The 26,336-nt window shown below is 35.6% G+C and overlaps 1 protein-coding gene across 1 annotated transcript; it reads right to left on the bottom strand.

The window, feature by feature from the left end:
- Positions 1 to 20,781: 20,781 nt before the first annotated feature.
- On the bottom strand, positions 20,782 to 25,040 carry LOC149236018 (two-component response regulator ARR2-like). Its single transcript, XM_089461492.1, has 5 exons — positions 24,836 to 25,040; positions 24,467 to 24,619; positions 23,940 to 24,287; positions 23,710 to 23,786; positions 20,782 to 21,881 (listed from the first exon to the last, which is right to left on the bottom strand). The coding sequence occupies exons 1-5, from the start codon at positions 24,999 to 25,001 to the stop codon at positions 21,117 to 21,119; spliced, it is 1,509 nt and encodes a 502-aa protein (XP_089317618.1). The 5' UTR covers positions 25,002 to 25,040; the 3' UTR covers positions 20,782 to 21,116.
- Positions 25,041 to 26,336: the final 1,296 nt, after the last annotated feature.

The following is a 26,336-nucleotide window of genomic DNA, read 5'->3' as shown; positions in this document are numbered from 1 at the left end:
AATCAGAGAAAGAACTACTATAGCCAAATGATAAGCACCAATCCCTACCTACTTATTATGACTAGAAAGAGAAATCTCATCTGATCAAATTGTTCCAAACATACATTTTATTTCTAAAATAGATTCGAGTTGTCTCTTTTTTGAAATTTCAATGAAATACTTAATAATTGTTCATATGCTATACTACCTCGTTAATTAAGAAATTTGACATTTTATTTCTAAAATAGATTCGAGTTGTCTCTTTTTTGAAATTTCAATGAAATACTTAATACTTGTTCATATGCTATACTACCTCGTTAATTAAGAAATTTGAATTTTGTTGTTATTATCTAATATTTTTATATTTAAATCCTGTATAGATTTTCAATTAACATGTATATAACTAAATGAAAGAAAAATACATAAATATCCATTTAGTTTAATCACACTATTGATTATCTAAAATATTTTCAATAGGTCAAAATAATAAAAGGCAAAATATAAGAAGGGCACAAGGTCAAAATAATGAAAGGCCAAATATAAGAAGAGAAAAGGGTGAAACATCACACGTACTTCAGTTACAATGTTTTCCGTATGGGTGAATGGGTGAGGAAAGCAATATTCAACTTATTTATTTTTAGGGGTTTTTGGTGGGAGGCGAAGGTAAGTGCATACCGAAATTGAATGGGTAGTCGGTCACATTTCATCTTTATGAAATATCTTATACATCGGTTATATTAAATGATTTTAAGGGTTGATTTTTTTCCTTGAGAATTAGTGCATTATGAAATTTAATAAGTTTTTTTAGATTTGGAATATTAAAATATTATAATTTTTTTTAATATGTTTATTTTTTATGAATGTTTGAAGAAATATTTTGCGGTTATATATTAAAATTTATTATCATATTAATTGTAATTTATTATAAAAATATGATATATTTTAATTTTTTTTCATTTTTCTAAAATACTACAAAGTGATATTTTGTTGTTATGTTATACAATGTGTTTTAATATATATTATTGTGATTTGTTAGGTTGTCCAACACATAGATCATGTTCTTAAATCTCACCAAATCATTCTTTGTGAGATGATAATCCACATCCTTATCACCTGTGCCTTGTTACTATAACATGTGCTTAAGCTCCCTATACCTCCCATCCTTTTTCCCTGCTTGTAAGATCTAATCCTATAAATCTATCCCATATGAACTCATAGTTGCAATGTGATTTACCTGCACTCTTCTGCTAAGAGCATCAACAACCTTGTTCTCCTTTCCCTCGATGTACATGATCTCGAAGCCAAACTCACTGAATGTGGCCAACCATCTAGCTTGCTTGGAATTCAAATTAGCTTGGTGAAATAAGTATCTTAGCCCATTTTGATCACTCATTAACACAAACATATTGCTAAGAAGATAGTGCCTCCACATATTCAATGCATGAATGATCGTTGCCAATTCAAGAACATGAGTCACATAATTCTATCTATGCTCATTCAATTTCCTTGATTTATGACATACCACTTGCCCCTCCTGCCTGCATTAGGATTCCACCAAGTCCTTTCTTACAAACATTTTTACATACCACAAACTCTTTATCTGGATTTTTAATCTTTAGAAATGGAGCATTTGTAAGCAATTTCTTGAACTATTCAAAACTAGCTGCACATTCCTCTATCCATTTAAATTTATTTCCTTTTGAACCTCTTGTAGTAACCTATTAACCCCATGAATGATTTTACATCATCAACATTCCTAGGAGCTGCCCATTCCATGATAGATCTGATCTTTTTCAGATCCACTGTTATGCCTTCCTTGGAAACAACATGTTCAAGTAATGTACCTCTTTCTGTAAGAAACTACACTTACTAAGCTTGGTATACAATTGATGCTCTCTTAGCAATCTCAATATTGCTACTAAGTGTTCTACATGCTTTTCCACTTTCTTAGAATATATAAATATATTATCAATGAATACAATCACAAACCTTTCCAAATAAGGACATAACACACTATTCATCAAACACATGAAAGTAGTTGGAGAATTAGTCAAACCAAAAGGAACCACAACAAACTCATAATGCCAATACATGGTCTAGAAATCAGTCTTATATTTTTCCTCTTCTTTGATGCGTACTTGATGGTATCCTGATCTTAAATCAATCTTCAAGAACACTAATGCTCCCTTCAACTGGTAAAACAAGTCATCAATCCTTGGCAAAGGGTACTTGTTCTTGACGGCTACATTGTTCGGCTGCGTGTAATCAATACATAACGTAAGAGTACCATCCTTCTTCTTTATAAACAACACTGGTGCACCCCAAGGTAATACTCTTCGCCTAATGTATCCCTTGGTAAGCATTTCCTTCAATTACAACTTCAATTATACTAGCTATGGAGTACACATCCTGTAAGGTGCCTTTGATGCTAGTGATACTCCTAGTACCAACTCAATAGAAAAGTCCACTTCCCTGTGAGGTGGAAACATTGAAATATCTATTGGAAATACATCCTAAAATTTCTGCAAAATCAGGTACCTCTTCAAGACTTCTGCATCCTCAACATCCTCAGCTTTATCACTGGTGTTTGTAGGAAAAGTTCCAAAAGGAAAGGGTTGAAAGCCTCAACGAAGCAAGATAAGATAATCAATAAAGAGAACTCATACAAGAATACCAAACATATGAATTATCAAACATGGATTTGGAGACATACCTGGAGGTCCTATGTTTGAAGATGTTCCCATAGGGTCCAAACCCTCCACTTCTACCAAGATGTGCAGACCTACAAAAACGTCACAGAAGCATATACATAATATATAATTCAATGTGCATACATATTAATATGTCAGATCATCATATGTAAAAATATAAACTATCATTCATAAGATGAAAACATATATTGGGAACAAGAAATGAGCTTCTTTATTGATTAACAATAGTAAGTACAAGAAAGATACAACATGATCCAAGCCAATGGCATTGACAAAGGCTTCCTCCAGATCTGTCTAACCTGAGCCAAGCAGACAACCTCTCTAATAGGTACAAGTAGATGCTAGATAAGGATGTTGAACATCTATGTAAAGGAAACCAGTGTTTCTTAGAGACTGGGAGTACAAGAGGCATAGGAAAAGCATACTTGATTTGGGAGAAATCGAGTATAATGTCAATATACTTCTTCTTGTATCAATGAGGCGTACCCAAGGAGTGTATATATACCACTTCAAATTGGTTATTTCAGTTAGGCCATGGGCTCCTGTAGGTGGGCTCTCGGTAAAAACCGTAAAGCTCACCGGAAAAATAACATTTCATTTTATTTTTTCATATTTTAAAAGTTATACATGGGTATAGTGTTATGGTACCTGCATACGTATGCGATTTAGTATGGGTAGAGTCACAAATGGAATTTAGGATACCGTTTTTTAGTATAAAGTTAATTCCATTCTTTCATTTACTCTGTCAACATTGACCCCGGTTTCATGTCACAAGGGGCCTTACTAGGTCAACCCATGCCGATTTTGAATGTTGCATCTCCTTTAAAGTTTTGCATTACTTTATTGCAAAGTTATCACATTAGGATTTCCAATTAAAGGTCCTTACAGGATGAGGCATTTTGATCTGGTTTAGCCCCTTCTGCATCATGTGAGTGAGGGCTATGACCAGGCACTTAGTGCTCGGGCGCTAGGGCCTTTAGATTCCCCTCTGGGGGTATTTTTCCTTTGTTACATGGAATCCCACATATCGGTGATTTCTGATGCTTCGCCTTTGGTGCCTCATCCTCAACATTGCGATCTCTGATGTGCAATGTAGTTTGGCTCACTTGAAAAAGGATAAGGGAGGATTTGCGTCTTCTATAGCTTGTGACCACCAAAACATCAATTGGGCCCACCCGGGATATCGCAATAAGCCATTTCATAATATCTCCTTTGTTTTCTTACTTTGACACTTGTGATTGTCGATATGCGGGATTGGGCCCACCCAGGATATCGCAATTGGAAATTTCATAATATCACCTTTGTTTTCTCACTTTGACACTTGTGATCACTGATATGCGAGATTGCTTGTCCTACTCAGCTCTTGGTTCTTTTCTCTTCCCGTGACCATCGGCTAGCCCCCTTATCGAAGCCCCTTAATCGAATTTTTTTAAATAGGAGGTTTAAACTTGATACAACGATTTTCCTTATCCTCCAATCGTCGATCTGCAAGATGACATCATCCTTTGGCGCGTGTCACCTTGTGAGTGGTGACACATGTCACCTAAATATGCCCCCATAGGACCCCTAAAAATGCCAGATCCTCATGCAATTTGTCCTCCATACTTCTGCATCATGATGACATCAGCTACAATGTGGGTTTATTGGGACCAATAGTATTCTGCCACGTGGCCTATTGGAGGAGAGAGAAAAGGCTTGTCCTTCTATGGTTTTACAACTATTTTCCTTTGTTAAGTGTGATTATCCCTCCTAAATGCTTTAATGCTAGAGGCCAGAATCTCGGCAATTTTAATGTCATCAGCCTTCAGCGGTTTCATGACGCCATATTTGGTTGTACCCTCTGATACTTGCAATCGTCAATATGCTGATTCACCCTGAAATGTCAATTACCTACTCATTCATTGCTACCAAGACCTCCGATCATCGATAGACTATGGGCCATGGACCTCCGATTGCCGATTGCCTATATTGGAGATTGTTGATCGCAAGTTCGTTGTGCCCTCTCCTACTGCTGCTTTGTCAAAACTTCGATTACGATCTGTGACATGACTATGACCTCTGATGCACAAGCCTGCTGATATAGGACTCCATTTTGCAATTTACAATGTCGGCGATCATTGATCATAGATTTCACTGTCTTCCCCTACTTCTACTTTAGTAAACTTTGATTGCGATTTGCAATGAGCCTTACCCTTGGTCCTTTTCTCTTTGTTTTTTAACGATCAATGGGTAGCTTCAATCTACTCTAACTTTTGATCCAGGAGTCCATTTTTGGACTTCCACATAACGTTGGAAAGCTTATCCTGAGCACTATTCACTGAAGGGGGTACGATTTATATTTACAGTATTTTGTGTTCTAGAATATGGCTTCCAAATTCTATGTTCTTTCACCCTCTTTGTACAATTGGAACTCTTTTTTCAGAAGGCGACAATAGTTTCGTTGATTCCACTTCCCTAAGGTGACATAGGAGGTCGAATTTGATCATAGTAGCATATCTCCTCATCTTTACCCCTGTTGGCATGGTTACTTTGGGTAGACCTGGGAGGGGGTGTTACACTTCTCCTCCATATGGCCATCAATGTTGGAGTGGTTTCTAGGATATTTTCACTGGTGTGTTGTGGCTTTCGTCCTTTTATGTTTTCCTCCTTTTTGCTTCTTCTTCTCCTCCTTAGAAGCTTTATGTTACTCCTTTTTCTTTGATCCACTTGATTGCGCTCTTTTCAGGCCTATGTTCTCTAGGTATTGTGATTGTACACAAGCCTCATCCACCGAATTGGGCTTGAACAACATCACTTTCTCACATAGATGGCAATGCAAATCCCCCAAATACTTGAGGATTACATCTAGGCTCTTTGGAGAGATACCTAGTATTATAGCTATCTTTCTTAATTTTGTGGTGTACTCATGCACGCTTTGGCCCGACGTTTTCCTAAAGTAATGCCACCAGATCCACTGGCCCTCCACGTACCGAATGGGATAAAACTATGACTTAATGCAGGTTTTGAAATCATCCCACTTAGTCACTGGAGGTTCTCCCTCCAACCTTAGGGTTTATGTGTGGCTCTCCCACCAAGTCAGTGCATTGCCGTCTAATTTCAATTGCATGAATGATATCTTTTTCCCTTCCTCGATGTAATGGACGCTGAAATAAACTTCTAGTTGTTGAAACCTATGGTTCAGCTTCAGAGCATCGATCTCACCATGTTACGTCTTTATATCGATTTTCACTTCCACTTTGAACATGGATTGATTCACGACACTCGAACTAGGTTGATCCTTTTCGGGTTCTTTCTTCAATTGGTTCTCTGTTTCTCCCTAATCTTTTGATTCCTGTTGAGATTTTTCCTTTGCATGCAAACCCCCATCTTCTCGAAATATCCCTAGCTTATTATTTAGGGCTGCCATGAGGAGGTTTACATTTCAGTTTATATTCGCGACTCCCTGTTTGAGCCGCAAAAACCTCACCTCTATAGGATCACAAGGTTTTTTTACAGATTTGTCGGCCATTATTAGGGTTTTACGATTTTGGCCCCGCTGATCTAGATCCCTGCAATATCCACAAAATACCTAAAGAAACCTTCTATGATACCAAATGATCTATACACTGTCGTGGATACACCACTGGACAGTTCATCACAACAAATCGAATAATATTATATTAAAACTCTGAAAAATCTACAGTATTACAATTTATTAAACTTTAAGATTTGTGGTTTTAACTATAATTAGTGCATGCATGTGAATGGAAATTATGCAGAAAAGTAGAGAAGAAAAAAATAAGCACACACGCACAAGACATAAGATATGCTCTTTGGGAAACCCTTTTGGGAGAAAACCCAGCTGGAAGGTGAGGTCGCCTCGCTCTCTTTCTCTATCTAGAAATATGGCTCTAGGTACAAAGAAGTAATTCTTGTGGCCCATAGGCTGGTACAGTGCACAAATACTCTCTGTGTTCTCTATCTCATATGTCTCCTGGCTATCTTTTCTCAGCTATGGAACAAAATGATCTCGAAAGAACGGAATGCCTCTTCCTCCTAGTGGCCTGGTTATAACACAGCCCGATAGCCTACTATTGGTTAAGTTTGACTACATCAACTCTGAACTAGAGTTACAAAATAAAATATTATAGAGTCTTTTACATCACAAACACATGGCTAGCCCCTTTTCAATGAATAATGGGGGCTGATGCGAGATCCTCTCGAAATATAGGTGTGAAAATAGGAAGGTCAGCCTCTGAGTGACATAATGTTTGCATACAGACTTTGATTGACAGGCTTCCTACATTCGTTGGGATGGTATCTGTGTATAGAATAGCTTTAAAAGGTGTTGCGTTGAAGTGGAAATGTTTTACACCCAAAAAAATCGTTTCATGTCTCAAAACTCCCTCGGAAGGTTTGAAACCCTTTTCACCAAACTGGGTCACGCCGGTAAAAACGATCACGTGAGCTGATTCCTCCACTCTTTTCCACTCTAAATGCATCGAGATGGATGGAAAACAATATAATGATACAATTTGAATCAACCATTCAAATTTTGATAACAATTCATCTTGACCAACTTCATTGTAGCATTCAATATTGACTACTTCAATCCCTCTTATCAATTTACATATTCCTTATCCTTTGATAGCCTTTGGAGGTTTTATCTCAATATAATATTCTTGAAATTTTTCAAACCAATTATCCCACCTCCTTTTTCTAAGTTTTTATATTAGCATCATCTTAACTCGTGGATATTATACATAATCTATCACACAAAATGTTAAAATATAGCTTCTAAAATATGGAATAGATTTGATCAGGGCATAGACTTGCCTTTCCATGAGAGAATAATTCGACTCATGTTCTTATAATGACTTCCAAATAAGAGAAATAAGATGCTCTTCTTTTATCTTACTTCTTTAGGCCTAGACTCTAACTATCATTTATTCATACAGAAAGGTGTATATCATTTATTCATACAGAAAAGTGTATACAATGATGTATTTTGTGTAATTAGGGATAATAATTAGTGAGGCAGAGGAAATTGTTGATTTAATGTTTCCAAATGTCCTCTATGTGTCTTCTATCCATTCAAATTTTTCATCTTTTTTTAGTAGCTTATTGATGGGCCTCACAATGGAAGCATAATTACATCGTAAAGTGTTCCCTTTGAGAAGAACTTTCCTCTCACCCACTTGTCATCACTCTGCGCCATTGGATTATATGTTAGATGATTGGAGGTTGTTTAGTCATTGGATTATCACAGGTGAAGGTAGTTGGAAGGTGAAGAACGATGGAAGAATGTTGCGCGGGAAGGTGGTTGATTAGTGGTAAAGTCACCAAGGAAGTTATAAAGGCACCCATATGCTTGAAAGTTGTCATTCTCCTCAACATTCTAGACATTATCGCCACCCATGGTGGAGGTTACACTCTTTTTGTAGAGGAGATCACTTACTATATTGTAGACTCCACCATGAAGCCCCCTCACTTGGAATACTTGTATGAAATTGTTGTGTAGACATGAATAAAATATTTTTATGAAAAGTTTGATTCTAACTTGATAGGTAAAGTTGTGAGTGATTGGTAAGAGGTTTTTCGCATAAGAGGAATTATGTTGATTGAATATAGGAAACTGAAGAAGATGCAATAAACCACTAATAAGAGTGTTCTTTTTAGTAATTTATACATGAATATGATGAATATATATGTGAGTTGCTAATTATATATGCACAGGGTTATAATACATAAGTTTACATATAGATATTTGTGTTATAATTTTACTCAGAATGGAATGGTAGATAGTCTTGTGATAAGTATAGTCAAACACACACAAAAAAATAGGGTTAGGCACTTCTAACAAGATTGCCATGCGGATGTCAGTCCCTCAGTTAAGTTTTACTTGAGGACAGGAAGGTAAGGCCATAACCGTGATAGATCCTATGTGGTGTCTTGTACCATTAAAGAAAAAATGAATAGTATATAAACACAATATTGTTACATAAAATAAAACCCTATTGTTCAATTCTTAGTAAACATCGAAGAAATAATTATACATTTATTACCCTATAGGTAATCAACATAACAAATCTGGAGTAATGTAAAATAATCCCTAGATGGGATAATGAAAACCTATAAGCAATTAAAAAGAAATAAATCTTATAAATGGACTTGCCCGGAATTTGCTAAAACAAAAATAAAAAAATATTAAAGGATTCTTGCATCCATATAGTGGAATAGCAAGGAAAATATGACTTCTTTTCACTGAAATAATAAAAGTGTTGCCAGAGATAGAAGCCAAAAAGGTTCGAAACCAAAACACCTCCTCTAAGTTCAATATACAGATAAAAGAAAGAGTAAAGATTCCAATTTTATAACAAAAATGTTTATTCCAAAAGAGTATTTAAAAAAAAACTATAATCTTCTTCGAGCTGTGTAACGTGAATTAAAGTTATAAATTGCTTTGTTCTATCATGAACCATTTCAATGCGTTTTCTGTACAAAAACATTTGTTACAGTGATATTTGGATTTCATGATTTATTTATTGTTAAAATAATAATGGCAATCCACAGAAATCATAAATTAATAGATGACGAATATAAAGTTAGAAGCTCAAATTCTTAAATTGAATTAAAAAACATAAATATTTAATAAACGAAAAAAAAAGTTTCAAAACCTATCAAACAGAATGCGAAATTAAAACTTTAATTTAAAATATTCTGAGTAATGTCACACAGTTAAACATTTTTGAAAACCTAATTTTAAATTTAATGAATTTAATTGCAAAAGACTGTTGCGACGGTAAGTGCAGTTTTGTGTTCTTGTTTTTTTGGAAAAGACAATTAGATTTATGTATTTTGTCATGTGTAGAGGGTTAATAAATAGTAGGGTTTAATTTTCAGGGTGAATATTATTTTAATAATATTAAGGTTTATAATATAATATATTAGTTTTAGTAATATTAGGTTTAAGTTGGAGACACAGAAACTCTCGCTGGATATCTGTAGCACTCTAACCATGGAAGTCGACTCAAAGATTCACCCGTTTCTTTCTTACGTTCTATCTCGGAGGCCCCTGCGGCAGCCATTAAAGCTGAGCTCCAAACCCTCGTTTTCGAGCGCCATTAAAGTGGATTTTGAAGCGAATGAACCTCATGGCGAGGATCTGCTTAAAGAGATGCCTATGCTCCGGGAGCCGAAGCTCGTGGCTAAAATGAAGGCCGTGGTTTCCGACGTCGTTCAGACAAGATCCGTGCTGCAGTCCCTGGGAGAGCGTCCGGATTACGAGGCCGTCGATAAAGCCCGTTTCCGCGTGGCAGAGATCGAGCGCGAACTTTCCAGGCGATTGGAAGAAATTTTTGCTGTGAAAACCCCGGAAGGATCCGAATGGAGGTCTCTGCAGGTTACGGACAGCAAGAGAGCCGGGAAGACAATGATGAGGATTGCCTGTATCAATCTTTCTGAAAACCTGCCTGACCATCCGAGCTGCGCGCCAGGGTTCAGTCAGCACGTTGCTGTGGCTCTGCGGTTCAGTGCGAGGAAAGATGGGAATCTGGTGACGTCAGAGATGTGCCGAGGCATCTTGAACACGCTCACATGGAGACTCGATGTTAAATGGGGGAAAATGGAGTTTGCAGACAAAGTGTTTGAGAAAAGTCCTGAACGAGACGCTATTGATTGGAATGCATCGCTTTCTGGTTTTGTGAAGAATGAGAGAGTGGACGATGCACTGGAGTTGTTTTGGGCAAAGACTGAGAGAAATGTGGTCTCATGGACTACCATGAATACAGGACATGCGCAGAAGGACTGTATGGACAAGGCACTTCTGGCCGGAAGCAAGCAGCGAATCTGCTCCTCATTCTCGCCAGACTTGCTTGCAGAGGTTCCTCTTTTGATTCAGCCAGATCTGTTGGAAGAATCTCAGGAATTTCAAATCCAAGTCAAACTACTGGGAAAGACAAGGATGCATTGGGTTCGAGTAACAGATCTAGTCCAGGATCTACTGCAAAAACTGGAATGCCAGCTGGGGATCCCCTCCTCCCTCATCAGATTGTTATATAAGGGTAAGCAATTATTGAATCCCCTACCTCTCTCTTTTTACAACATTCATAAGGACGCCTCCATCGAGGCTTCTTTTCGTTTAAGAGGTGGTTCCTTTGGGCAGACCTCCTCTGCCCCTTTTTTCTCTTACAAAGATGCAGCTAGCAAAGACGCTGCCCAACCTCAGTCTTCTTCGAAAACAGCCCATCCAAATGGGGCTCCAAAGCCTTTTTTGGTAGATAAATCAGAGGAAATTCCCTCCCTCAATTTCACTCATCCTGAGATTGAAAATCGTTTACAGATTTTCGAAGAATCGGCACTCATCTGCAGATTTAATGGGCTTTGGCCTCGCACAGCAGATCTTTACCAATGGATCCACTCCACTTGGACCAAAAAAAGCAAGATTTACTTATGTTCAAAAGGATTCTTCATTGTGGTTTTTGACTCAAATGAAGATTACCAGAAGGCCTTAATGGAAGGCCCTTGGTTCTGGGGTGCGGCTGGGCTCTTTCTCACCCCCTGGTTTCCAGATTTTGACCCTTCTACAGCAGTCATCACCAAGCTTCCCATTTGGGTCAGGCTCCCGAATCTTCCAGCTCATCTATGGCATGCATCTGTTTTCATAGCCATTGGAGAATCTTTGGGACGGTTCCTAGCTGTAGACAGCTCAAGAAAGGAAAATGGTCTTTACACCTACGGCAGACTTTGTGCAGAAATAGACATCAGTAAAGGACTACCGGATCAGATTAATCTCAAGATTGGAGATTTCCATTGGACTCAGACCTTGGATTACGAGAACACAGCCTTCAGATGCCGCCATTGCCATCAAACGGGGCACCTCCAAAGTACATGTTCTCAGTTCCTCCAAAAAAAGAAGAATCTAAATTGCAAACCCAAATCTAAGCGCTGGAATCCTTGTGAGCCTCCCCGCTCAATGTATGATCTAGATTTATCTAGCTCGGATGAGGAGGAAACTGAAGATGTTTTGCAGAATGATGAGGCTACAGTAGCAGATGTGAAGAATGATGTGACTCCGATGGACACTCCCTCGGGTGCTCCAGCAGTATCCTCTGACCCACAGCTTTCTCAGAAACGTACTCATTTGTCTTCTTCCTCAGATTCTGACAAGGAGATTCTGCCGCCATTGCAGAATAGTCTTCAGATTGTCATGGCTCAGCCAAACTCCACTGGGTGGGTCAAAGTAAACAAGAAAAAAGGCAAAAAATGTCGTGTGGCTGGAAATGACTCCTCGGGGTAGTTCTCTGAGCCGAGTTCTTTCTTTTTGTTCTCCTTTGTCTACTTAGTCCTTTCATGGAATGTCTCTTAGCGCGAGGTGGTTAGCCTTTCACCGGTGGCTCCCTTGCTTTTCTGCTTCGCTTGCTTGCAAGCTTGATTGTACTATACTTTTCTTATCTTAATAGAATTAGTCTTTATTCAGAAAAAAAAAATATTAGGTTTAAGTTTTATAATATAATATAAGTTTTACCATATATTATTTATTTGTTTTATAATATTAATCATATTTACTAATGTGATTGTATTGGTAAATATAATAATTATATTTTAATAAATATTTTTCTAATATTATATTTAAATTTTTATTAAAATAATTTTTATTTTTATAATTTAATTATTTTATATTAAAATTAATATAATTTTGTTTATAAATATGATTATAACGAGATAGTAATATTGAAATTTTAATGGAGTTGTTTTTAGTGTTATTTTTTGGATTTTGCTGGGTGGAAAATTTTGAAGTGAAATATTGATTTATGTTATTTAAACAGGTTTTTTAATTTAATATGTGGATTCGATACCTTGAAATCCTCTAGGACAATTTGATTGTGCAGGGATTACCCATCAAACTTGTAATTTCAATAAATTCATATCAGATTTTAGAAAAATTATACCAAAAAGATTTCCAAAAAAATACATTAAAAACAACTCAAACATTAATATTATATAAAAAAATTTAATTAAAAATAAATTGATATAGGAACTCTTCTTAATGTTCCGATTGGTCTCATACATATGACCGGCTATCATAAAAAGAACTACGATATCAGAAAATGAACTGTGATAGCACCACTACCTACTTATTACGACGAGAAAGAGATAGATCACGCGATCAAATTGTTCTAAACATTTTATTCGCAAGATAGATGCTACATTCGAGCCGTCTCTTTTGAAACTTCAATGAAATACTTATTAATTGGTAATATACTTCCTTGTCAGTTTAAAAATTTGAGTAGTTGTTGTTGTTGTTGTTGTTGTTACCCTATATAAATTTTAATTTTTTTATTTATTAATTTAATAATCTTAAGGATTAAAAGGAGCTTATGAGAATGTTAAGTAGATTTTAAATTTACTAGTATATGATAATTAAATGAAGAAAGAGTATATACATATCTATTCAATAATCATGTTATCTATTATCCAAAATAAATATGTTCAATAGGTTAGAATAATAACAGACACAGGTTAATATGAAGGCAGAGGCTATGGTTCTTTGGGGCCTATTATGGTTTGTGGATTATCTAGAGATTCAACACATTAACATATATGGAGATTCCCAAGCAATCATTAATCATGTTTTGGGATCTTCACACATTTCTCTTCAACATCTACAACTGCAACTTATCAAATGTTTTCGGGATTCTCTATAGGGGGGTTACCTATCAACACCTACATAGGGCACACAACAAGATTATTGATGCTTTATCTAAGCTTCGACTCCTCAACCCATTGGAGGGCTTTTATATTTCACTGGGGCAGATGGAGACTTGTTGGATGCTGGTCACATGCCATTTCCTTGACACTGATTTCAGTGTCTTTCTTTTGCTTTTCATCACTATACTAGTTTTTACATCTGAGATTTTTGAGAACATGTTTTTCTCTTGGTTACTTTTATGGACTATTATTGATAATAAGCTCTACCTATATCTTTATTTTAGATTATGTTTTACTTTAATGTTGACATAAATCCTGTCACAACACTTTATATTTCTGGTATCTTTCCTTAAATATATGTTGTATCGACATGAACCTAAATATATTGATTTTATTACATAAATAATATCAACATTTTTTCCTTGTGGAAAAAAATAGAACACGGGGTCAAACATCACAGGACATATAGAAAGGGTAGGGAAAGCAATATTCAACTTATTTATTTTTAGGGTTTTTGGTGGCAATCGAAGGTAGGTGCATATCGAAATTGAATTGAAAGTTTTTGAACTCATTTCATCTATTAAATTTTAAGAAATATCTTATACATCGATTAGATAAAATTATCTGAAGTGTTTGACATTTTTTCTTTTAATAATTAATGCAACATGAAATTTAATCTTTTTTTGAATTTAAAATATTAAAATTTTATTTATTTATTTTTCGACATTATAAAACATGTTTATTTTTAAAGAAATATTTTGTGTCTATATATTAAAATTTATTACTACATTAATTATAATTTATTATAAAAATCTAATACAATTTAAACTTCTTTTATTTCTTTTTAGTATTATAAAGTGATATTTTGTCTTTATCCTATAAAATCAGTGATATTTTATTCTTATACTATAAAATGTAATTTAATATATATTATTGTGATTTGTTATATATTTATTTAAAAATATTTGTATTCACTAAAGAACATTTAAAAAATATAATTTACTTAATTTTTTTATTTATTTTAAATTTCATTATATTTTTTAAATATTATATTTCATATAACTTTTTATACTTTATTTATAAATAAAAATACACAACTATCTTTAAATTCTAATGTCTTAATTCTCGCATCAAAATATAAAATAATTTATTTATATAACATAATATGTTTATTATATAAAATAACAATAAACAAATATATATATATATATATATATATATATATATAATTTTTAAACATTTCAATGTTACATGAAACTTTTTAAAATTCGCTTTTATTCCCAATCAACACAATAATGTGAAAGAATTTCGTTTTATTAATCATAAATTAATAAAAACGTTGTTTGTGTTTTTTTATACAAAAGGAAAAATCATAATTTCCATGCATGCTATTATATATATTATATTTATTTTGATAATTTGAAATATTTATTTACCATCAATTTAATATTTTATAAATTATTATATAATTATATTAAAAAAAATTAACTTTTTTAATTATATATCTAATAATTTTTTAAATAATTTTAATATTACAATATCCATTAAAAATAAATTTAAACATAATGCTTAAAATGTCATCTAAGTTTATATTATTATTATTTAATAATTATATCGTTGAATAACTTTTTTTTACACACGAAGTCGGATATTGTGTTTTTAATTATTAATTTTTTTTTTCAAATCGATTATAAGAAAAAAAAATATATAATTAATTTTTAATAATTTAATATATGAAAATTTCAACGCCGCTGGATAAAAACGTTGAAATTAAGATTAAAAAATATAAATGAAAAATTATTATTAATGGTAAAGATTATGTATAGAGAGGACGAATATATATATTTTTTAATATTTTTTAAATAAAATTAAAAACATATGAATTAAAAATCTGCAAAGATTATATATATATATATATATATGGGATATATATATTTAAATAATTTTCAATAATAATAGTAGTAATAATAATAATAATTATTATTATTTTTTGGTACGTAAGTATCTATGGGGATTTGAGTCTGCACTCATTCACCAATCCAAAGCCCCATGGGCATTACTATTACTATTGTTATTATTATTATTATTTCAATTATAATTCTTCTTATTATTATTATTATTATTTTGAAATAATGAAAATAATTTATTTTTTTATTTATCCAAATAAATTTTATTATAAAAAAAATACAAACTTAATAATAACTAAATCAAATAATAATAATAGTTTAATTAAAAATATTATTAAAATTATTTCGAATTTCATAATAATAATAATATTTTATACTTCATAAATCTTTTGTTTTATTTTCTAAATGTATAAGTAGGTCATATGGTTAATGTGTCCTAGATCACTTAAATATTTAAATACTTAATAGGAAATAATATCCTCACTTTTAATTTATTTTCATTATTAAGATGTACAATATTCTTGAATGGTTGTTTTATTGTTAGAGTATTAAAAAAAATCTCCCTTTATCTCTCTCTTATTCTATCTTGTTGAACCCAATAAATCAAGAGATTCAACCTCCAAAAAAAATTCTTTTATGGTTGTCTTGGTTCTCTTGTTTAACCATGCTAGGCCCAATAAATCAAGAGATTCAGCCTCATAAAAAACATTCAAATTCATAGCTTCCAAATAAACCATTTGTAGCACCTTACCAACAAGGCCAAGAGATGAACAACACAAGCACATTCATTCTATGTTGTAAAGGCAAAGGAGGAAGGACATAAAATAACACAAAAATTCACACACACAATAACATGAGATGCATCTCTTCAATTGATTACACAAAAATTGATTCAGTTAATTGACTCCAAATTTAGCCAATGATTCTATGCGAGAGTAATTACAATTTCCAACGCTCCCTCTTAATTACGACCATATGAATCAACATAACTCAAACATAACTCAATATGACTCAACTATGTCTGCTAGGCTTACAATAGAAATTGACTCAATTATCACTCAAACATGCATGCTCGTCTACGTCTCATCTATGCTTACAATGACTCAAAACTTCACAATTTTGCATTTTATTGCTCTCTTCTTCCAAATTCTATATCCTCAAAATTTCTTTATTCTCTGTTGTGTGTTCTTACTATAGGCTCCATATTTCTTTACCTGTTGTTGTTGCAATGTTTCTTTGGCTTGTATTTAATTTGATCAAAGTCGATCTTCTATAACTTCCTCTTCAAGGATTTTTTCACTCATGGACTATTACCAGAACTCTTCATCTTCAAACTATGTTCTTCGCACTACTTCTTGCGCTTCATATCCCTGAATTTCTTTCTGCCATTTTTCTTGATAGAAAATATTATCTCTTCTTGACTCCATTGATGAAAAATGGTTTTAATGCTTTCTTCTTCTTCTTCAGAAACTTCCATGTCCTTCTCTCCACTTTCATCATCAGGTACTGTTTTTTTTTCATATAATCTGCACACTCAAGATCAATGTTAAAAACACCTTCATTATACTCTACAATAAGATCTTCTTGCTCTAGCTCTTCCTTCTATGCCTTCTTTTCCATTGCATTAAGACTGTCTTCCTCTATTATGCCGTTAGTGGATATTCTCATCAATCACTTTATCCTCTTCTTGATCATCAACTGTTGCTAGATCACATACTGCTCCATGAATATTTCTAGCCGCTTCATATCTTGTTGCTACAGTCGCAACTTCAATCTTCAATTCTTCATCAGACATGATGCTTACCATCTTGCCACGATCAATCCTTGTTTCACAAATTTCATTACCATACGCTTCATCCACCGTGTGGTGGGATATCCCACAACGCATGTGTTCATTGACAATTTTAACTTCACCAAATTCATTAGCCGCAGTTAGATTCACCAATTCACATCACACTTTGCAATCATCATCCACATGTGTTTCGTCACAGTGAGATTCACCATCATCTACTCCATCCACATTACAATGGAGTCCCTGAGCATTTATATGCTCTTACTCTGTTTCACACGTAGAGGCTTCAACTTCTCCCTCTACAATGTTTTTTGCATCTTGTTCATCCATATGCATGTCTGCATAATGGGTTTCAAGTTTATTGTCTTCATGACCACTATCCACTTTTGAGAGGGATTCTTTAAGCTTTGTTGTCTTCCCGGAGTCTTACTCATCTACTCTCAGATTTGTGGTTGATTTAACAAATTGTGACACATCTTGTTGCTATATGCTACTCCCTCTTGCACCAAATTTTTCTTCCAGGATCTTCCACGCTTCCTTGGAAGTTGTAGTGTTTGCTACCTTGCGCAAGCATTTCTCATCCAATGTCAGTTTTATAAAATTCAATGACAAATCATTGCATACTTCATCATATGGGTTATTAGAACAATGCTCAATTAAGTCTTTAGCTTGAAGAAAAGTTAGCAACTCAAAGTTACACCAATCACACTCGATCTCTTCTTTGCCTTCTGCAAGAATTTTCAATGCCTTGGTTGCAGCATGAACCTCTCTAAACGCAACAACAATCTTTGCCCATTTTTTATTCCTTTTCTTAATCTTCTTCAGTCGCGCTTTGTGATCCATGATGGTTGCCTTTCCTTTGTCTTATAGTTTCTTTCCTGAATGCATGAGGCTATTTTCCATGTCACCCCCTAAAAAAAAAATGATTTTCAATATACGACTCCATAAAGCACAATATTCACTGCATGAGGCTATCTTCCATGTCACCCCCTAAAAAAATATGATTTTCAATATACAACTCCATAAAGCACAATATTTACCAAAAAATTGTTATCCCTAAGATAATCCCTAAGCTTTCTTATCAATAAAACCCTTACTTTTTTATATAGCTTTTAAAAAAAACTCCTTTTATAAACATAAATTTTTTTCCCATAAACAAAAATTAAATTAAAAAACCCTTTTATAAATCAAACTCTTTAATATAAAAAATCTTAATATAAAAACCCTTAATTTTTGTGGTTAAAACACCTTCCACCACATCTTACCCAAAAAAAAAAAAAAAAACCCAACTTTAATAAGCCTCACTCCTTTTCAAACATTACGAATATTTTTATAATATTTTATTTATAAAAAAAACTTTTATAAACCAAGCACCACACCTTATAATTTTCACTAACCTCCACTTGAGCTTTGACTTAGAACGAAAATAAGATGGACTTAACCTATGTGACTCGTGTTGTCACATAGACAACTTTGTGTCGGTTTTTGAAATAATTCCTGCCATGCAGGAAGCACCGATTATATATTTTTTTGTTCGGGTCTGATATCAATTTGTTAAAAAAGCAGATGAGAAAATGGACTAAATAACACAAAAAAATCACACACAAAATAACAATGTTCCACCAAGGTTCCGGGACGAGGGGGCGAGGATTCGCGGGAGCGGCCTATGCAAAAGCTCCCCGCCAATTTTTAGGAAACGTGGGGAGACGCCAAGGTCTTAAAAGCTTATAAATATAAAATATAATTTATAAATTGAATCGACTAGACAATTGGGTTTGAATTGAAAAGCTGCAAAGCATGATCATTGATATGAATATCATTATCTAATATCATATAAATATAAAATTCTAATTTATAATCATACATCATACATTATGATTAAAGTTTAAACCATATTGATGTTCCACTTCCTACTATGAACATTGAATACTGAACAATGAATATTGACATAAAATTATAAAAATCAAGTCTGATACATCAAGAGTCAAAATTTTATAGAGTCAGAATAACATAAGAACATCAACATATCGAAAGATAAACAAGCATAATTTTGCTCAAGCCTCAAGGTAATGCCCTGTTAGTCTCTGCATCTAGCTACTGCATGAATAAATAAGGATTAACCATATCACCATCTGAATCTGAATCATTAGCATTCTCAAACATGCTAAGTGGCACACCAACCAACCCCATCTATCTCTCATCAAGTCTCTTCTCCATATCTACCTGTGCATCATCCTCTAGATCAACATCCCATCGTGTTGCTGGTCCCTTCAAATACTCAGGGGTCTTCCTATGCTCAGAACGTAGGGCACTGTGCACAGCAACTAACTTCTCCGCTCTTTTAGAGGTAAGCTTGTTCCTCTTGATAGAGTGGATGAAGTTATATGTGGACCAATTCCTCTCTGCTGCAGAGGAACTAGGAGCGTCTTGTGAATGAAGTGAGGGGCCAGGGTGAATAATTAATTAAATTTATAAGAAAACGAATTGAAACCCTAAAGTATTAAAACTAATTTATTTAAAAAAATTGGGCCCCTCGAACCCCCACGTCCCCCCGCCCATGACCCCCCGCGACCCCTCACGACCCCCTTTTCAGAAACGACCCCTCAGCACAAGGAAACGTCCCCCTGGCACGTCCCCCTGTGTACCCTTTTTTTGGGAGCGTGGGGAAACGACCCCTTCTCGTCCCCAAGTCCCCGGAGCACGGGGGAGCTAAGAAACTAGACCCCTAGGGGTGGGGGCGAGTCCCTGTGGAACATTGCAAAATAATATGAATTGATGTTCTTTAATTGATGACATAAAACTTGATTCAGTGAAATGAATCTCTAAATCTAGCAATTCTTATATACAAGAGCAATTACAATTTCCACACACAAAATAACAGAGAGTTGCTATTCTTTAATTGATGTCATAAAACTTGATTCAGTGAAATGATTCTCAAATCACACACAAAATAACATGAGTTGCTGTTATTTAATTGATGACATAAAACTTGATTCAGTGAAATGATTCTCTAAATTTAGAAACTCTTATATGCAAGACCAATTACAATTTCCACACACAATTAATACTAGTTGTTGTTCTTTAATTGATGACATAGAACTTGATTCAGTGAAATGATTCTTTAAATTTAGAAAATCATTAAACTCTTATATGTGAGAGTAATTACAATTTCTAAATTGATAACATAAAACTTGATTAAGTGAAATGATTCTCTGAATTTAGAAAGAATGAAATAATTCTCTAAATTTAAAAACTCTTATAGGCAAAAGTAATTACAATTTTTATAGGCAAGAGTAATTACAATTTCTAAATTGATGGCATAAAACTTGATTCAGTGAAATGATTCTCTAAATATAAAACTTGATTCAGTAAAATAATTCTCTAAATTTAGGAGTGAAATGATTCTCTAAATTTAGAAACTCTTATAGTCAAGAGTAATTTAGAAATAATTACAATTTCTAAATTGATGACATAAAGCTTGATTCAGCGAAATGATTCTCTAAATTTAGAGACTCTTATATGCCAAAGTAAATACAATTTCCAGCATTTTAGAGTACAGAGTAAACCAAATAAAAATAAAAAGTAAAGTTGATTTGCATCTTACCACAACGCCAAGACAAGCACATTCATAATAGATTTGAGAGTAAATGAAACGTAAAGTTAATTTTGCGTTCCACTTCCATAAAACTCGAGCTGTTGTAACATCTAAGAGTATAGATTAAACTAATTGCAACTCGCGTTTAGAGGGCAAAAGTCACAGAACCATCTTCGAGGAATATCTATTCACAAAGAAACGAATTAAGACATCATTTCACGCCAAACAAATGTCTCTACTATTCTGTAAACAGTTCTACAATATCCCGGCAGGAAGCATGTTTCATACTCCAGAACACACAGTATTTTTGTTATGTACATGCTACAGCTACGGGTAGACGTAAGTTAACAACAGTGCGTTCACCAGCTGTAGTTTTATCGACCATCACAAATAACAGTGTGTTGTTGTAGCATGTGGAAGTCTCTCGTGGTGATTTCATCGTTCTACTCAACGCTATCTGCGTTAACCATCGCACCATATTCTGATTGTGACAGAAGCGCAGCAGCAGCCGAGAAGTCCGTGTCTTCTTCAACAAAATTATTGAATGTTAAGTCTTCTACACACATCTTATGAAGTTCATCCCTAGGCCAGGCCTCTTCAACATTGTGGGCGGCGTCTATTTCAAGGATTTCATAAGTCGGTGAAGGGTTTTGGAGTTCGGATAGATGTATGGGAAGGTCTACAATATCCGGAGGGCTTTTGGTATTGGGCAAATCCTCGACAAGGTTGAGATTGGGATTGGGATTGAAGCTCCAAGCTGCTAAATCTTTAACTGGATTCGCTCTATTGGCGAAGCCCCTGTGCATATTTTTTCTTATGCATCCCACATGGAAACTCGGTCGCATTCCTCGGACTTCGGAAACGCCGTCAGACCCGTGATATGCCGCGCCGGCAACAACAACTTGTGGCAGGACTTGCCCCGATTTAGAGGCGGCCAGTTTCTGCTCCTGCTCTTGCGATCGGAATTGCTCAAGAGACTCCACAGTGGCCTGATCCAGGTTTCTTCCAGCTAATTCTAGCGGGCGCAAGTGAGTTTCTTTTAGACAAGAAGACGACCCTGATGACGACGATGGTGATACACTAGTTTTACCGCCTTGTCGGATTTCCATAGTGCCACCGGATTTTCCCTGCCCGCTAGCCTGGAACGAAGCGATTGGGCGTGGCTCCGGAATAATCCCACGCAAACGCTTCATGTAGAGTCGGTATTTCTGTGAACATCAAGTTAACACAAACTTAGCTATATGATACAGTACTTCATAAAAGGTATGCTCTATGATACAGGACTTCATAAAAAGTTAGGCGTAAAAATTAACCGGACATCCGTATCCGCATCCCGGAATATTCTGGGATCAGACAATATCCTATTGTGGATCCTTGGATATTCGGTGGCATCTGATGGGCAGGGGCGATGTTCTTTTGGATTATTCTTTGAAGGGACAATCAGGTTCACCTCAGGACAATCAGCTTAACCTCAGGGCATTCTATGGAATGGAGATGCTTATAAGTGAGATTTTGGATTTTATGGAATGGAGTTGCCCATAAAATTATCAAGTACCCCAAACCTGATGCCTATTTCATATTGGGATTTCATGCATAATCTTCTTATGCACAGGATTAAGCTCAGGAAATTTTATGGAATGGAGTTATCCATAAGTGAGACTTTTTGGAATTTTTGGCCTATTTCATATTGGGAATTCATTGATAAAATAGGCCATATTGGGAATTCATTGATAACCTTTTTATGAATGGATTAAGCTCAAGGAAATCTTTTGGAATGGAGTTGTTGTCCATAATGAGATTAGGAAATCTTTTGGAATGGAGTTGTTGTCCATAATGAGATTTGGGAATTCATTGATAGCCCTTTTATGCATGGATTAAGGGCTAGGAAATCCCCTGGAATGGAGTTGTTGTCCATAAGTGAGACTTTTTGGATTGTTTGGGTAAAATTTCCAGATTTATGTCCCTGCAGAAAAATATATAGATTCAGCACTCTCAAAAACTCCGGTCTACTTTGATTGATTTGGTTGTGAAGATTCCACCATAAACACCCGAGCCCACTTTGATTGTGAAAAACTGATTTTTTGACTGCATATATAGATTCAGCACCCTCAAAAACGCCGGTCTACTTTGATTGATTTGGTTGTGAAGATTCCACCATAAACACCCGAGCCCACTTTGATTGTGAAAAACTGATTTTTTGACTGCATATATAGATTCAGCACCCTCAAAAACGCAAACGCCCAAGCACTTTGAAGATTCCCCATAAAGAGCCTAGCCCATTTATTACACCCATAAACACCTGAGCCCACTTACGGAGCCCATTTTGATTGTGAAACACTCTGGTCCAGCTTTGATTGTGAAAAAACCCTCAAAAACACAAACGCACTTTGAATGTGAAGATTCCACTCATAAACACCCTAGCCCACTTATTCCACCCATAAAACCCTAAAAACACTAGCGCCCACTTATTCCACCCATAAAACCCTAAAAACAGCAGGGCCCACTTATTCCACCCATAAAACCCTAAAATCACCATAGCACTTTGATGGTGAAGATTCCATCTATCAAGTTTGATTTCGATGAATCCCCAGAAGAGAAATTAGATTCGAAAATCAATGAATCGAGGAATCTAGAAACATTAGATTTAAAAACAGCAGAGCCCACTTATTCGACGCATAAAACCCTAAAAACACCAGCGATAAAACCCTAAAAACACCAGCGCAGTTTGATTGTGAAGATTCCACTCATCAAGTTTGATTTCGATGAATCCCCTGAGAATTTAGATCCGAAAATCAATGAATCCCATAACCGAGAGAAATTAGATCCGGAAAAAATCTAGAGAAATTAAATCCGAAAATAACCCAGAGAAATTAGATCCCAGAAAACTTTTCTGGGAGTCTCACTTATAAACAAGTCGCTAGGCTACTGAATGGATTAAGTAACCATATGAATTCAGATCCCAAAATAAACCATATGAATTCAGATCCTAAAACATTCCAGGATCCGCAATCGACTTAAGGATATTAACCAGCATACCTGCAAATGGCTAGCAACGTTGTCTCGTGTAAGGCCCGGAACGTCCATGATTTGTAGTATTATCTTCGGAACCACTTCTGTTATAACAAAAACTCGTTGTCAGACAATGGTTACGGCCAGTTAAAAATATGCGAGAGACTACCTACTCTTAATCCTTTCCTCAGAACTGTCTAGAATTTGCTTTGAATTTCTGTTAGAAAAAAACGTTGCGACGGGATTGGAAGGATTACTATCGGCTCCTGATTGATTCACCGCATTCAGAAATTGCTGATGAAGTTCCAGAGTCCAATTCATGCGGATCTCCTTGAGGCCTCTTATGTCTTTGATAATTTGACTGCCCTGCTTTCCATTCTTAGAAGTTGTCGAGTCCGACGAATCCGCCACTCTCCCGTTCTCGGACGAGTCTCCGTGGCCGTCCTTGAGCTTGACAACATGATGATATTGCCGTCCACGTGTTCGGACCACGTGCTGCCATAAAGTGCGAACCTCCTCCGTTCTGATAGGCTTTATCAAGTAATTGCACGCGCCGCCCTTTATGCCTCGCATCACAACATTCGTTTCTCCACTTACAGACATCACTGCACACAATCTCCATCCAAAATTGGAAAACAGAGGATTAAGCAGCAAAGAAAGCTGGTTCTGCTTCTTTGGAGGAGGAATTAAGTAAAAAGAAAATCATTCATTATTCACTGAATCACACAATTCTATTAAGTAAAAAGAAAACCATTCATTATTCACTGAATCACACAATACTCACTTATTACTGGCAACCCTAATCCCACACCGACAACGTCCAGGATTTTGAAGCCATCTTCGCCAACAAAGTATACTTCGCTCATCACGATATCAAATGAACGCTTGTTCTCCATTGCCAAAGAAATTGCTTGGGAAACGCTCGTACTTGTTGTCACTGGACCAAATCACAACAAGAAAACACACGTTAACACCTCTTCAATCCACCGGTCATTTGGAGTTCCATTCCATTAGTTGAAATCGTTTTAGGATCCTTCACGTAATTCAAAGCTTGAATCTCAGTAGCTTTGGTGAAAAAGTTGCTCACAGTGGGGCAGACAACGAAAAGTAATGCAGACATTCAGAGAATGAGAAACGTATAGAATGCACTCACCGTTGTATTGGCATTTTCTGAGTATTCTCTCCAAGCCAGCTAGGAAATGAGTGTCGTTATCCACGACCAAAACATGGAGTCCAATTGGAGAAAAAATCTCCTTATCGATAGGAGAAAAATTCTTCATTGATCTCCTCTTCTGATGGTGATCATCATCCTCCGCCATGGCGACAGACCTTCCGCTGAAACCCTTGGCCTCTGCAATATGGTGGCGTCTCTCCACTAATCGAGGCAAATAACAAGGTTTATTCGATCAATATTGAAATTATCGTACCACCCTACAACCTTAGCGAATGGTGGCCATAGGGTTTTCTTATATAGCAAAACCAGTTCACCAAAATAACAAACCGATGTTTCACCCATTCATAAATTTATGCAGACAAATGTCGAGCAGCCATCTCATACAGATCTCAGCTTTTACGTGGCACCCTTGTACAAACTCTCGGACATTCCGATAAATAATAAATTGATTTCTTCGGCCACCTCTACATCATGCCCTGTTTCGATTCCCAACCCCGATGTCAGCGAACTTCACGTCAGTAGTAATCACCATCTTTCCTATCTTCATCGCACAGAAAACCGTGGTGACAAATTATCATCTCTCGACATTGCACGTGTCCGCAGACCAACATTGGGGCCCTGAACAGGGGCACTTCCTATTGTCTTGCAAACGCTTTCAAAGTACGTCAGATTTTGTTGTTTGGGGCCAATAGCTCATCCACGGCCATCCCCTGCAGTGTAATGATAAGAGTGGAAGTCGTTTGAGTGATGCCACAACGCGTAACAGATGTCGCTCCATGACATACGGACTGTTAAGGCGGCCTACAAATCCTGGCTACTCGGCAGACGGTGTATGTAGGAGTGACCTGTTAAGAAGGGCGGTGGGTCCTGCCTTCCATATGAGTAGATGCGCGTGGTCCATGTTATAATTGAACCCACCATTTAGCCGCTATGTGATTTTTTTTGGAGTGGTTTAATGAGGCAGAGGAATTCCCTGGAGGGTCAAAAGTGGTTGGAATCTGGGTAACAAAATTTTCAAAAATTTTGCAATTGCAGTTTTGAATCATGTTTTTGATGGTGGAAATGGATTCAGCACCATCAAACACCTCTAGGGCACCCAAAATATTGAATATTGATCAGTCATAACTAGGATTTAGAAAAATTCTTGCCAGGATTTCCATAATTTTCACGGAAAAAAATAGTCTGGTTAGACTATGACTTTCTCTTTTCCACTTTTCGATCCACAGGTTGGACGCATCACTCTCTTGAACGATTCGTGATTTTTATTCCAATAAGCGGGTTGTAAATTTTTGTAACTAGCATAATTATAGTAATAAATGTGGTCGATATAGGTGGATGGATGCTATTGTCATACATTGAATGACTTGGTGGAAAATGACGTTAATTGGTGTATATCGACGATATTGATTGGTGTATATCAATGACATTGACTAATGTGGTTGCGCTAGTTGAGGGTTGGCATGAATGGGGAGGATTAGTG

This window comes from Pinus tabuliformis, chromosome 8 (genome assembly GCF_031772625.1).
Source record: "Pinus tabuliformis cultivar Carrire ecotype Pingquan chromosome 8, CPIR1, whole genome shotgun sequence".
NCBI classification, from domain to species: Eukaryota; Viridiplantae; Streptophyta; class Pinopsida; order Pinales; family Pinaceae; genus Pinus; species Pinus tabuliformis.
The sequence above is the reverse complement of the archived record's forward strand: the minus strand, read 5'-3'. Positions and strand labels throughout refer to the sequence as shown.